The sequence below is a fragment of the Mobula birostris genome, chromosome 1 (assembly GCF_030028105.1).
Source record: "Mobula birostris isolate sMobBir1 chromosome 1, sMobBir1.hap1, whole genome shotgun sequence".
NCBI lineage: Eukaryota > Metazoa > Chordata > Chondrichthyes > Myliobatiformes > Myliobatidae > Mobula > Mobula birostris.
The window spans coordinates 54,046,536-54,060,622 of NC_092370.1; the positions used below are offsets into that span (position 1 = coordinate 54,046,536).

The 14,087-nt window shown below is 41.4% G+C and overlaps 1 protein-coding gene across 4 annotated transcripts in view; it reads left to right on the top strand.

Annotated features, from left to right (window-relative positions):
* The first annotated feature begins 2,369 nt into the window (after window positions 1-2,369).
* The window catches only part of LOC140198123 (nucleolar protein 4-like), a 322,379-nt gene continuing 310,661 nt past the window's right edge, over window positions 2,370-14,087 (top strand). For all 4 annotated transcript variants that reach the window (XM_072259187.1, XM_072259335.1, XM_072259109.1 and 1 more), the window contains exons 1-3: window positions 2,370-2,517; window positions 2,729-3,061; window positions 9,325-9,474. In XM_072259187.1, the coding sequence (XP_072115288.1) occupies window positions 2,780-3,061; window positions 9,325-9,474 (432 nt within the window). In that variant the 5' untranslated portion in view covers window positions 2,370-2,517; window positions 2,729-2,779. The remainder of the gene's footprint in view (window positions 2,518-2,728; window positions 3,062-9,324; window positions 9,475-14,087) is intronic.

Sequence of the window (14,087 nt, forward strand, 5' to 3'; positions counted from 1 at the left end):
GAGATCTGTGCCCAAAGTTCAAAATGTGAATCCAGCTGCTCCTCATAACCTGCAGAACAGTAGTGAAAGCAACTGGCTGTGGGACCTCCTGGATGCTGTCCAAAAAAGAAATCGCATTTTCACCCCTAAAGATCAATTAGTGCTGTTTAAATAAAGAGTTGGTGTTTGTTTTGAGGACTATTAGTCTTGTTAGCTGTCACAAACTCATCTGAGGTCAGGGAGGGGCTTGAATGCCCACCTGTACTCTGTGTAATGCCCACTCACTGTGTAAGAGAGCCAATTTGGGTGACCAAATAACAAAATTCACATTTGCTTCTGCAGAGACCATTCAAAATAGATGCTAATAGTGCACATCTCCACAAAACAAAGAAATAAATCCATATTCAGTTATCTGGGGTTGCTGCTTATCTACAAAGCTGCACCCTAATTTTTGCCTCCCCCCCACACACACACCATGTCTTCGTCCCCCAAATTTGTTTTTATTCCAGATCCAAACATTTGTCACCTGTAGATCTCAAAGTAAACATTTGGCAATTAAAAGAAGGCCAAACCTATTTTGAGAGTGGAATGGGTGAGCTGGGGGTGATCACAATGCCAAGAGGTGAAGAAACCAATGGTTAGAATGTTAGGAAAGCTGAGGTGAAGTGGAAAGGAATTGTTGTGGAGTGCAGGGAGGGAGGGTGTGGGAGAATGTCCGAAGGCAGGGGTGATAGTGAAGAAAGATGGAGGGTGGGAGGAGGGGAGTAAGGGGGAATATGGTTGAGAGAGTTAGAGGCTACTGGAGAGAGCTGTGGGAGATAAGAGACTGAGGCAAGAACTACATTGGGAGAAGATAGATTATGGGAGAGATGTACAAAAGTTTGAATGTTTTGCATCCATCTCTGTGTGTAAGAAAGGACAACATGATTCACTGAGTACACGTGGACACTCATGCCCCTCATGCAAAGTAATCTAGTCTTCAGTTGCCTTGGATTTCCTTGGCATTAATCTAAGTCCATTTGGTAGGTGATGTGCAATGACCATTGCACAAGGGAAGAAACCATGCACAGATATTTAATCTGCAGAAGCAACCTCAAACCACTAAAGAAAAACTTTAAAAAGATATCACCATAAGAAGTCCATTAGCTAAATAAACAGAACCAAAGACCATGCCTTCTCCCAGAATGAAATCTACAACATCAAAACAGTGCTCACCCTCATTCAATTATAGTTGTGGCTACATGGTTTGCATGCTTGACAACAGACTGCCAAAGGAACCAAAAATAAAATTTTAAATATCAAGAAAACTGAGGCATCCAGAAAGTTAAAATAACCCCCCCCCCAAAGAATCACTCTATCCTCAACTTTGCATTGAAAGATCATGAAAAGTAGTGAGAAACATTATTGAAATCTTCATGAAAAGCTGTAACCAACCCACTAAGGGTCTCGGCTCGAAACGTCGACTGCACCTCTTCCTGGAGATGCTGCCTGGCCAGCTGCGTTCACCAGCAACTTTGATCTGTGTTGCACTAATTTATCGGAATTATTGGTCCGTGACCATTCAAAAGTGAGACGGATCGTTGAAGGCAATCAACATTTGTAATCTTTGTGATGAGTTGAAGCAGAGATTGGGGCAAACATGGAAAGACCACAGCACTCCGGATAATTCACCCTGGTCAAACACCATCAATAGCCAAATTCACCGAACCCAGATTGTTCATATATAAGTTATTTCAAAACCCGAGACGAACTGGCATCAAATCACCTTCTTCAACGGCAAGCATTTGCCTCAGAAAAAGAACTCTGAAACGCGAAATTGACCGATTAGTCTGGATATCTAATATTTTGAGACCGAGACCTATGTTTGCAGTATTCTTACTGTGTTTTGATTATTTAATGTGAAGTACAGAAAATTGAATTAAATGGAAACATAATTAAATGCTAATATTTTCGTGATATAAGATTATTTTGTTTATCGTTTTCTTTTTTGTCGTAATATCATGACAATTATTGTTTCTTTTGAAAATGCACAATGTGCGGATTCACCTGTATCAGCTGTTGAATGTGCAGTGCTATCACAGTGCAGAAGGCATGCGTGTTGCACTGTATTCCTAAATGGGACAGCTGTACGTGACATCATTGATTGGCCGTCGCCAGAGAAACTTTTGTTCCGCTGTCCAATGGTGAAGCTCGAAACAAAAAGGGAAGCGCTCGTGGAGCAGGGAAACCCGGCGTTCGCGCTCCGTCGGTGGCAGCTCGGGGGGCCGAGAGAGAGAGGGCGAGAGAGAGAGAGTGGGAGAGAGAGAGAGAAAGAGCGAGAGGGAGGGAGGGAGGAAGGGAGAGAGAGAGGGGGAGGGAGGGAACGAGCGAGCGAGCGCAAGGGAGCGGGGAGAGAGAGCGAGAGAGAGAGAGAGAGAGAGAGAGAGAGCGCGGCGCGTGATCCGCTCGCCTCCTCTGCACGGCGAGAGACAGGAGCACGGTCCCACAGGCGGCACCGATCCGGGCAAGGGCGGCAGTGCTGCTAACGGTACCAACGGGGTAAGAACAAAAAACTACCAGAGCTGGGTCCGGCAGCATCGCCCTCTTTACAGACGGACACTTTGCCGATGTGCAGTGCTCGATATTTTATATCGATCATTTATTTATTATTTTAAAATATAAATAATGATTTAATAAATTAGTATCTCTATTCAGACTTGTCGTTTAACATCCTTTTCGGTGTATTATTGGATCCATTTGGGCTATCCAGGTGTAAAGTCCACATATTAGCCACACTCGAGTCCCAGGCTCCTGGGCTATTATGGAGAACAAAGCGGCCGCACGGGACAGCAGCGACCGGGACCTGTACCGTCAGTTCCAGGAGTGGTGTCTGAAGACCTATGGGGACTCCGGCAAAACCAAGACGGTCACCCGTAAGAAATACGATCGCATCGTCCAATTTCTGAGCGGAGTGGAGCCCAGTTCTGCAGATAACGCCAAATTTAAATTCTGGGTGAAATCGAAAGGGTTCCAGCTGGGATCGTCGGAGGAGCTGAAGGCTGGAGGTGGTAAACTGGTCCTTTACGTACCGGTCAAAACAACGGTTAGTGTTCACTTATATTAAAGTTGATGTTTATTTGTTTCCAAGTCTGGACGTATAGAAATCAAGGGGTGCCACAGTTGGCCGTCTGATGATGGGGTGTTCTTCGTGCATCAGGCGGTCATGTTGCCTGGGCTGGTACGTCCAGACTATACACTCAGCTTATAATTTTCTCTTATTTAATTACATTGAAAATGACGTTTGGGTTAATTGGTTATTTCGCTTACAGCTAGAATGCTTACCTTGAGCAGCGTTTTTTATTTATTAAAAAGTAGCACTAATTCCCAAAATGTAGAATTTTAAAGCTTAATTTGAGGTAAGAGTCCTTGATGCATCCCGGATAATATTACATAGTGTCGGGACAGAATGTTTGGTTGTAAGCCAAATGCAGCGCTGGTGGGTGTGTATAACCCCCTCCCCCCCCGCCGCCCCGTCTCAGTTTTTCCAATTTATTTTCTAAACGGAACTGTTTTCTCCTCTACGTCTGGTGTTACGATACTGTTAATAAAATAGGGTAACGTGGTATTTCAAAAATAGTTTGCCTTCTACCTATGGTTTAATTCTATAAACGGTCTGTTATATAGCTTCTGTAAGGCATTTTAAGCAGCACTTCCAAATTCCCAGATTTCGATATCATCAGACGGGTAATTGTGATAGCTGTTCGGAAACATTTTTTTTAACAATCCAGATCTCCTCGTCCACCCACGCGATTATCCCAGTGAAACAGGGACTGATCACAATGAGGGTGCGTATGCCGGGGCTCTGTTTTCCGAACATTTCTGACAACCTGGATCGTGCTGGGTCTAAAGGGACTGGTTTTTTTTTTGGACAGTTCATTTCTGTCTGCCCGACAAATCTTACTAGTAGATCTTGTGGTTGCTGTCTAATAATTGGGCTTCAAGATGACTATCTTTTAAAAGACGTCGTAACTGAAGCAATACCGTCTGTTCTCGGGCTAATTAACCACGGTGCCCGATTGCCTGAAGAGACTGAATTACAAATGCCATCAGCAGGGCAGGCAATTGCAAATAAAATGGGAGCTTCCTTTGCACCGTTTAGTATCCATTTTATGTATTACATAAAAAAACACAAACTATTATTCCCGTTAAAAGTATGGGCAATCTCGTGGCTTCCAGAGCCGACATCGACGGTGCATTTTTATATTTTGGAGCTCAATGAACAACATCGCAGAGAAATTAGAAATTATTGGCATTTCTACATTCACGTTCTCCTGTGGTCTGGGATGTGCACTTTTGTCACCAGGCAACAGAACCCTCGCAACCTGGTATTTCTTGCATCACGATGGGACGAAGGTACCAGCTGCTGACGAATGGAGGCAGAAATCTTGCAATTATTGACCATCTCGCTGTTTGTTTCCTCTGACCATGGCCTTGATTCTCATGTGGACCAAGTAAATAAAGGACTTTTTAATATCGTCGTGAATGCCGAATTGGAGTTGATGCCTCCTCAGACAAAATAACGTTAATAGTAATCTTCTGTCGCAAATAAAATAACCCTGTTATAGGCAGTGGATTTTACAACTGGAGATGGACTTGCAAGTGTAAATCAAGATACGTAGTATCCTTGCGACAAGAATATGTTGGCGAAGAGGGAGTTTTTGCCTTTGATGGACATGCTATTAGCAAAACGCGCAAATATCTCAGAAGTTCAAATACATCAAGGAAAATATTCTGTACATTTTTTCTTAAAATTAACAAGCCACGTAGGTATCCCAAAGTCCGATGATACCATAGTCTCCACTAATTTTGTGTTTTGGCATACATGAATAATAAGTCAGAGGACAGCTTAAAAATACCAAGCACCCCAGTTATCAGTTTTACTGTCCGTGCATACAGTGTTACTGGCGACCATATTGCTATCTGGTAGGCCAGTCACCAACCTTCCAGAATATTTATTTTTATTAGCAAGTTGGATCGGTCGTAGACTCCTGTTTTGCAGTCAATATTCCTGTAATTTTTAAATGTGGGAGGAAAAATAATCCTCATTGCTAATGTTGAGTTGTGTGGTTCTCCTGCTGTATATTTTAAGGTTGAAAATTCGATGACGAGGCCCGGAATGGCGTGCCATCTCGCCCCTCCCCTCCCCCTCCGGGAGCTGGTGGTGTTGCCTGGCCGGTCGGATGTCGACAATCTGGCGTAATGCATCTGTGCTGCGAAAGGCACTAGTCCCGCCTGGGCGCGAGCCCGCGCTGACCGAGACAGCGCCGCGCGTGCCCTCGCGCGCGGTTCAAGTCACTGGGATTCCTGGGCTGAGCCATGGTAGCGCGCTCCAGGATCCGCTCACCTCGCGCTGTTCTCGGGTTCCCATGGAGACGGTTACTACCTGTCTGCGCTCCGGCCCGCGACGCATAATCAACCTGTTGGCTCCCCGGTGGACAATGGGAGTCGCTTTCCCTGCACAAGGCGGCTGGGCCAGGAAGCGCAGGCAGCTGCTAGGCCAGGAAGCGCACCTGGTTTCTTCTTTTGAAACCCAGGACTGGCAGGGAGCAAGATTTCCCTGCAATACTTGCCTGAGTCAAAAATGCCTCTCTCTTCTGCTTCATTTCTGTTAATGGCAGGGAGGTCTTGGGTCAGGCCGAGAGAGGATTCTGAAATATATTTGCAGCAACTCCGTGGTGGTTCTGTACCCTTTTGGAAAATATATAATCCCATCTTCTTTTCGCTTCCTTCTCATCATTTTAGAGAGATGATTTAGTTGTGAAAGCGAACGGATTGGGTTGCGACTGTGCAATTGCTGCGCGGACAAGCTCTATATCGATTGAAAAACACTTCTTTCTATATCCCGATTATTGTCAGAGGCTACCTATTGTTATAATATTACGAAATTGAAATTACCTCCATCTCTTGTAATTTTATCTTAAACTAAACAATTGGTGATGCCATTCGAACCACTTTAAGTTGACATACCAGAAAAATAAAATGCGATATTTTCCAGATACAGTGCTAATTGCCACAGGTGTGAATGGTACCAGGTTAACGAGCTTACATTCCCATCTGTTTTTCAGGGTGAAGAACTTGAGCTCTGGAGGATAGTTACGCGTGCTCTTAATTTGTCCCTTGATGGGTGCTTCATTCCGTGTTGCTTTTACAGTTTGGGGGTGTTATAAAGGATAGAAAAACTATATCCCATGAGGCTTTCTGTTGGTCAGGGTCAACCGTGGATGCTGTATCCCAGCTGTTTACGTGATTTGCAAGCCAGGGCAGTACGATATGGAGAGCAAGCTGTTGGCCATGTAGCAGCCCCCCCCCCCCCCCAATGCAGCTGATGAATCCAAAGTAACGGCAGAGATACAGTTTGGCACCAGCAGTGTCACAGGAGCTTCCAGTCAGCGTTGAACTCAACGTAGGAACAGCTTAGGGACTCCAGCTCTAGGTTTTTCCTCTGGATTTATTCCTGAAGCCTTCCCCATGGGTGGATATATCTGCAAGGAGGTGCAGATTTGAGATCAAGAGTTTTCTTTCTCCCAGATGAGCTGCCAACCACAGCTGAGGAGCCTCATCTGCCTGAGGTGACTAGTTTTAAGGTGCCAGTAACCTGCTTTTGCCCCTTCTGTTGATGGACGTGGTTTTGCCAGGCTTAGTAGCTAAGCCACACGTGAAGGCCAGGAGCTGGTTGAAAGAAGCTATTTGAGATGGACCATTTAATAGTTAGTGGGAGCTTATCCCACTACCACCCCTGGCTATGACAACCTTAAGGGACTGATATCCCAAACAAATACATTATCTGTTTGAATTTATTGATTTTCTTTTTTTTTGATACTGAAGACTTGTGTTTTGAAAGGATTAGTTAGGGTATTCCATATATCAAAGGAAATTATCTCTAAAATAGGACCTCAATCCATAAAAAAAACTATTCACTGTTGCTATCAAATTTAAATAAAAAGCGTATTCTGATGCACAGGGTTTAATCGAATTATCTATTAATGTTCTTTTGATTTTCTTCCATCCCACTTCAGTTCTGGATTGAGGGAGCAATTGTATCTCATTTACTGAAAATGAAGATATTTAAGCAGCATTATAAAACAGAAAAGGTTGTAATTTCATTAGATAACACACATTGATGAGCCTTTGAAGAGGCTGTTATAAACAAGTTTATTTTTGTTATTTTTGAATACAAATGTTGTGCTTAATGAAATATCACTCAATCTGGAATTCTGGAGTACCAAACAACATATCTGGACCAGCTTGATGTTAGTTTGCTCCATTGCAGGTTGATTATGCTAAGGTTGACATGGGGAGAAGCTCATCATTTTGTTCATATTAAAATGCTATCATTGTACTGTACTCTTATTTGTATGATAGCTAATAATACAAAAATTAACAGATTTAGTGAATAGTAGTCTTGAATTAACTTCTTTTCATCTTCCTAATGTGTTTACTGTTCCCTCATATCATGCTTCTGAAGGGTGCCTTTCCTGCACGCTGACTATAAGTACATTTATCAGAATTTATGCTGACAGACTCCTGCCCATATGTTTGATCAGCTTGTATGCTTTGCAAGATAAAGTTTTTGTAATCTTTCATATTTTGTTGGAATGGAAGGTCCTGTTGGATTGTACTTGTAATGGGCTGGACATGAATTGTGAATTTGTTAAAGTAACTAATTCATTTGCTTTTATACATCCTAAATTTGCCATGCATCTATAAAATAATTTATTTCTCAATAATAAGATGTTTTCCACAGATTGTGTTTGGGATATGTGTTTGGGTAATCCCTGTGTTAGGAGATTTTGCAAAATAAGAAACCTATAAAACTTCGGGAAGGCAAGTCTAGATGACCAGATTGCTGTCAATAGAACACTGACCATTATAGCAAAGTACAGGCCCTTCAGCCTTCAACCTTTTGACCTACTCTAAGATTAATCTAACCCTTCCATCCCACATAGCCCTCTATTTTTCTATAATCCATAGGCCTATCTAAGAGTCTCCTAAATGTCGCTAATATATCCATCTCACCCACTACCCCAGCAGTGAGTTCCTTGCACCCACCACTCGGGGGGGGGGGAGGGGGGATCTTGCCTCTAACATCTCCACACTGTACTTTTCTCTAATCACCTTAATATTATGTCTCCTCATATTAGCCATTTCCACCCTGGGAAAAATATCTGTCTGTCCACTTGATCTATGCCTCATGATCTTGTACACCTCTATCAATTTGCCTCTCATCCTCCTTTGCTCCAAAGATAAAAGCCCTAGCTTGCTCAACCTATTCTCATAAGACACGCTTTCCAGTCCAGGCAATATTCTGGCATACCTTCTCTGCACTGTCTCTCAAACTTCCACATCCTTGATCCATAGGGTGACCAGAATGAATGCCAATATTCCAAGTCTGGTCTAACAAGGCTTTTAGAGAACTGCAACATTATGGTTGTTAATGTTTGAATAGGAAGAGAAAGGGATATTTGCAGTAAAACAACATAATTTTTGTGTAGCTCTATCCAACGTTTTACAAAATAACAAATTTTTTGAATGATTATCATCGTAGAATGGAAGTCAACTTGCACCCAACCAAAGGTTACGCTTTTAGTTAGATAGATAGATATACTTTATTGATCCCGAGGGAAATTGGGTTTTGTTACAGCTGCACCAACCAAGAATAGAGCATAAATGTAACAATACAAAAACCACAAACAATCAAACAACAAAATGCAAACTATGTCAGATGGAAAATAAGTCCAGGACCAGTCTATTGGCTCAGGGTGTCTGACCCTTCACGGGAGGAGCTGCAAGTTCGATGGCCACGTCGTTGGGGAAGTTTGGATATTGAGGAGTTCTTCACGTTGCATAAATTGCAACAGTTAGTCTGTAAATTGTAATTTTTTTCAGCAAAGCTCTGATCATTGATAGAGTAAACAGTTAGGCCATAAGATATAGGAGCATAAGTAGGCCATTCGGCCCATCAAGTCTGATTTGTCATTTAATCATGGGCTGATCCAATTCTTCCGGTCATCCCCACTCCCCTGCCTTCTCCCCATGCCCTTTGATGCCCTGGCTAATTGTAAAGTAAAACAGAACTTTAGATATTAGAAGGATCAAAGGAGAGTACAGAAGAACAGAGCTGATGTAAAAGATGCACCATGACATCACAGACAATGGGTTCAACCTACTTCTGTTTCTTACGTTAAATTTTTATATTAGAAATTATGAGATAATGCTGATCTTTCGCTGGATTGTCATTTTTGCGCTGTTTATTTTCGCACTATAAATGTACAAACTTTGAGCAAGACTTTTTTTGTGGGTTTACAGGATGGAATCAGTACCACAGAGAAGCAGTCTTTAAAACGAGTTGCAGTAGTTGAGGATTTTTTTGATATTATTTACTCCATGCACGTTGAAATAGGAATAAACGGAGAAAAATCCCGGAAACACGCTGGCCAGAAAAGAACCTACAAGGCAGTAAGTGATTGATCTTCAATTTGTTTATATATATATATTTTTTTATGTAACTATAATATGTCAAACAGAGACACCAGAAGTATATTTTGATTTATAAGGATATCTTCAAAAGCCAATAGGAGTAACTGAAGAAAAATCCCAAAAACACAGTGACATGTTTTCGGGATTTTTCCCAGAAAAGCATGATGGAATACAAAAGATAATTATAAATGGCAGCATTAGGAGATTTTGTAATTCGTTGGTGGCTACAACAGGTAGTCAAAACTACCCAATGTTTCATCAGCACCAGCTTATCTGCCATCAAAACATATATATAGAAAGGTACTGGAAAAAATCATGAAGGATCCCATCCACCCTCCTCATGGACTGTTTTCCCACTCCCATCAGGAAGGGTGCTAAGTAGCATCCATGCCAGGACCACCAAACTCAAGAACAGCTACTTTCCCCAAGCAATAAGGCTGATCAATGCCTCCACACACTAAACCACCCCTCCAATCATGACTTTATCATTTTCAGTCAATCACCATATGTACAGACACTCCTGTGCCTAGCATCACCTAAGTACACAGAATAAAGCTATCTTTATTGTGATTTGTTTTTAATAATTGCATTCTTTATCTTACTGTGTATTTTTTTGTGCTGCATCAGATTTGGAGTAACAAGTATTTTGTTCTCCTTTACACCTGAGTACTGGAAATAACATTAAACAATCTTGAATCATATGCTTATTTGCCATTTTGCCCCTTTTCAAATTCACTTTTTAGACATTGTCATAGAATTAGAGTAATAGAAACAGTCCTTTTGGCCCTTCAACAATTGACCAACAATTGGCCATTTTATTACAAGTCTCCATAAATATCATTTTTTTCCTTCACTGTATATTGTTTTCAATTTCTACAATTAATCTACACTATAGGGGCAATTTATAATAGTTATCAGCCTACACGTCTATGGGATGTGTGAGGAAACCAGAGCACCCAGAGGAAACCCATTTTAATGTCATGTAATGATGCAGGCTTAACTCTGTCAAAATATGCTAAAACTAAAGTTGATTTTAGACAAATATGGAAAAAATTCCAGAGATTAGCTTGCTATTAAAATAAGTGATCGTCCTGAACACAAGCTGTATCTCAATAAATAAATAATAAAAATCAAGAGACTTCATTTGGATTCATGACTCTCTAAAATCGCACATGCAGTGAGCAGTGTTCTGTTCACAGCATGTACTGAATATACTTTGCACCACTTTCTTTGTATTAATGTGGGAAAAGAGTTGCAATATGACACAAAAATAAATGAAACATATTATTTTAAATTCAACTTCTTATTGTATTCCTCAGAATTTTATGTTCCTGCATTGGTGCTTAATATCAACTGGCATTTTATCTTGATTTGTATGTCTTTAAGAGAGTAGGGTATGAAGGAAAAATATACTGAGACCTCTTTTATAAATATTCTTCTGCTTTCAATTCTTTCTCAGGTAGGGTGGCACCAGTTGCTTCATATTGTACATGATACTAGCAATGATCAATATTTATTTGTATGATAGTAAGTTTGTAGAATCAAGGGATTTGATGAGGAGAAATGGTCCAGTATTTGATCAAATACATATATTCATGTGTGTAAGTCTTTTCAACTTTTCACAGGCAATACGGGAAATAGTCTGCTTTAATCTGACAGAATCTTAAAAGTGACTTGGATTTTTTTTTTAATTAAAACGCAGGTGCTACATAAATGAAAATTAGTGATGAAACTGATGTAAATTATCTAGGTAATTTATTTAACATGTGTACATTTGGACAATTAAGTAATAACTGATTAAATTAAGTAAAGTTGCTTTTGCGCAATAATGGTTTGCTAGTAGTAGTCTATGTTGCTTGACCTGTATCAAGTAATTCTTAAATTTGTTTTTCTTGGTTTAATAAAGGCTCACCCATATTTTTGATTTTATAAAATCTAACTGTAGCTGTCATTAGCATCATGCTCACAATCCAAAAATAAGGCCCCTTACAGGCAGCATTGTTGAATTCTTGAGAAACACAACCTATTAAACAGGACGAGAAAATCTGCAAATGCTGGAAATTCAAGCAACACACACACAAAATGCTGGTGGAACACAGCAGGCCAGGCAGCATCTATAGGAAGAAGTACAGTCGACGTTTTGGGTCGAGATCCTTCGTCAGGACTAACGGAAAAAAGAGATAGTAAGAGATTTGAAAGGGGGAGGGGGAGATCCAAAATGATAGGAGAAGACAGGAGGGGGAGGGATGGAGCCAAGAGCTAGGAAGTTGATTTGCAAAAGGGATTCAAGACTGGAAAAGGGGGAGTATCATGGGACAGAAGGCCTTGGAAGAAAGAAAGGGGGGGGAGCACTAGAGGAAGATGGAGAACTGGCAAGGAGTTATTGTGAGAGGGAAAGAGAGTAAATAAATAAATTGGGGATGGAGTAAGAAGGGGAGGAGGGGCATTAATGGAAGTTAGAGAAATCAATGTTCATGCCATCAGGTTGGAGGCTACCCAGACGGAATATAAGGTGGTGTTCCTCCAGCCTGAGTGTGGCTTCATCTTGACAGTAGAGGAGGCCATGGATTGACATATCGGAATCGGAATCTGATCGGAATGGGACGTGGAATTAGAATGTGTGGCCACTGGGAGATCCTGCTTCCCCTGGCAGACAGAGTGTGGGTGTTCAGCAAAGTGGTCTACACATACACCTGCCCTTACACTTCCTCCGCCACCACCATTCAGGGCCTCAGGCAGTCCTTCCAGGTGAGGCAACGCCTCACCTGTGAGTCTGCTGGTGTGATATACTGTGTCCGGTGCTCCCAGTGTGGCCTTCTATATATTGCGAGACCCAATGCAGATTGGGAGACTGCTTCGCTGAACACCTATGCTGTGTCCGCCAGAGGAAGCAGGATCTCAAAGTGGCCGCACATTTTAATTCCACGTCCCATTCCCATTCTGATACGTCAGTCCATGGCCTCCTCCATTGTCAAGATGCAGCCACATTCAAGTTGGAGGGACAACACCTTTTATTCCTTCTGGGTAGCCTCCAACCTGATGGCATGAACATTGATTTCTCTAACTTCCGTTAATGCCCCTCCTCCCCTTATGCCATGCCTATTTTTTTTCTCTCTTTTCCTCTCACAATAACTCCTTGCCTGTTCTCCATCTTCCTCTGGTGCTCCCCTCCCCCTTTTTTCCTTCCAAGACCTTCCGTGCCATGATAGTCCCTCTTCTCCAGCCCTGTATCCCTTTTGCCAATCAACTTCCCAGCTCTTGGCTTCATCCCTCCCCCTCCTGTCTTCTCCTATCATTTCGGCTCTCCCCCTCCCACTCCCACTTTCAAATCTCTTCCTATCTCTTTTTTCGATTAGTCCTGATGAAGGGTCTCGACCCGAAACGTCGACTGTACTTCCTATAGATGCTGCCTGGCCTGCTGCGTTCCACCAGCATTTTGTGTGTGTTGCTACTAACACAGCAAGTGAGGTGCCTAGCAGTTGTCAACAAGGGCTGAATGAATACTCAGTATAACATTTTTGGAAACATCAAAATATTTCTCATTTGCAAATATAATTATTTTCATATTTTTAAGAAGTAAACACTTGTATGAATATATTCAAGATCTGTGCCCTCTGCAGAATATTTGTGTTCAATCTGCAAAGGTGATATTGGCCTTCCATTTGGCTATCACTTTCATTCTCCATGCCACTTACACTTTGACTTCTGCCTTTGGCCGGCAACTTTTATTACAATCATGCTGAAGGTAAGCTCAAAGACCAGCCTCTTTATCTGAATTTATACATTACACTCTTGCAGATTCAAATAAGTTTGCCATTCTACCCTTGATCTCAGATAGATTGTACAAAATTTACAACAGAGGAGAATGCTGTTATAGCTATCATACCCATGCTAGTTGTGAAAACTACCTAGTGAAATCTAATACCACTCCCAAGATTTGGCCCACAGCTCTGCAGATTATTGCATTTCAAGTAACTATTCAGGTATTTTAAAATGTTTTTGTTTTGATCACCCTTCCAGGCAGTGAGTTCCAATCCCTACTACTCTTTGGGTGAAAATACATTTTTCCTCTCAGCCTATCTATTTTAAATCTATGCCCTCTGCTTTTTCATCATTTTCTAAGTCCTTCATATTTACAATATCTTGGCTCCCGATAATTTTATACACTCTTTAAGTCTTTTCATTAATGTGATGAACAAAACTGTGCTGTCCTGAAGCTTTGGTCAAGTGTACACTTCTAGCATGTCCTTCCTTCTGTTATGTTCAATGCATTGGTTAATAAAGGATAAAAATCATTTGTGCCTTTTTTTTTAACTGTCTGAATGAAGTGCCCTGCTACTTTTAAACCATTGTGTACATACATCCAAGGTTTCTCTTTTCCTCCAACTTGTCTGTAGCTTCCTATTTGGTATACATTCTCCTACCACTGTACCTCCCATTTTTCTGGATATCATTGGTTAAAAAACCAATCTGTGTCTTTCTAAGCAAAGTTCATAGTATCCTTCAGAATTGATTTCAATAATTTACTGAACATTTTGTTTATTTGGCTCCTCCCACTTCCTCCAAACTAAAGGTGTAGCTATGGGTACCCG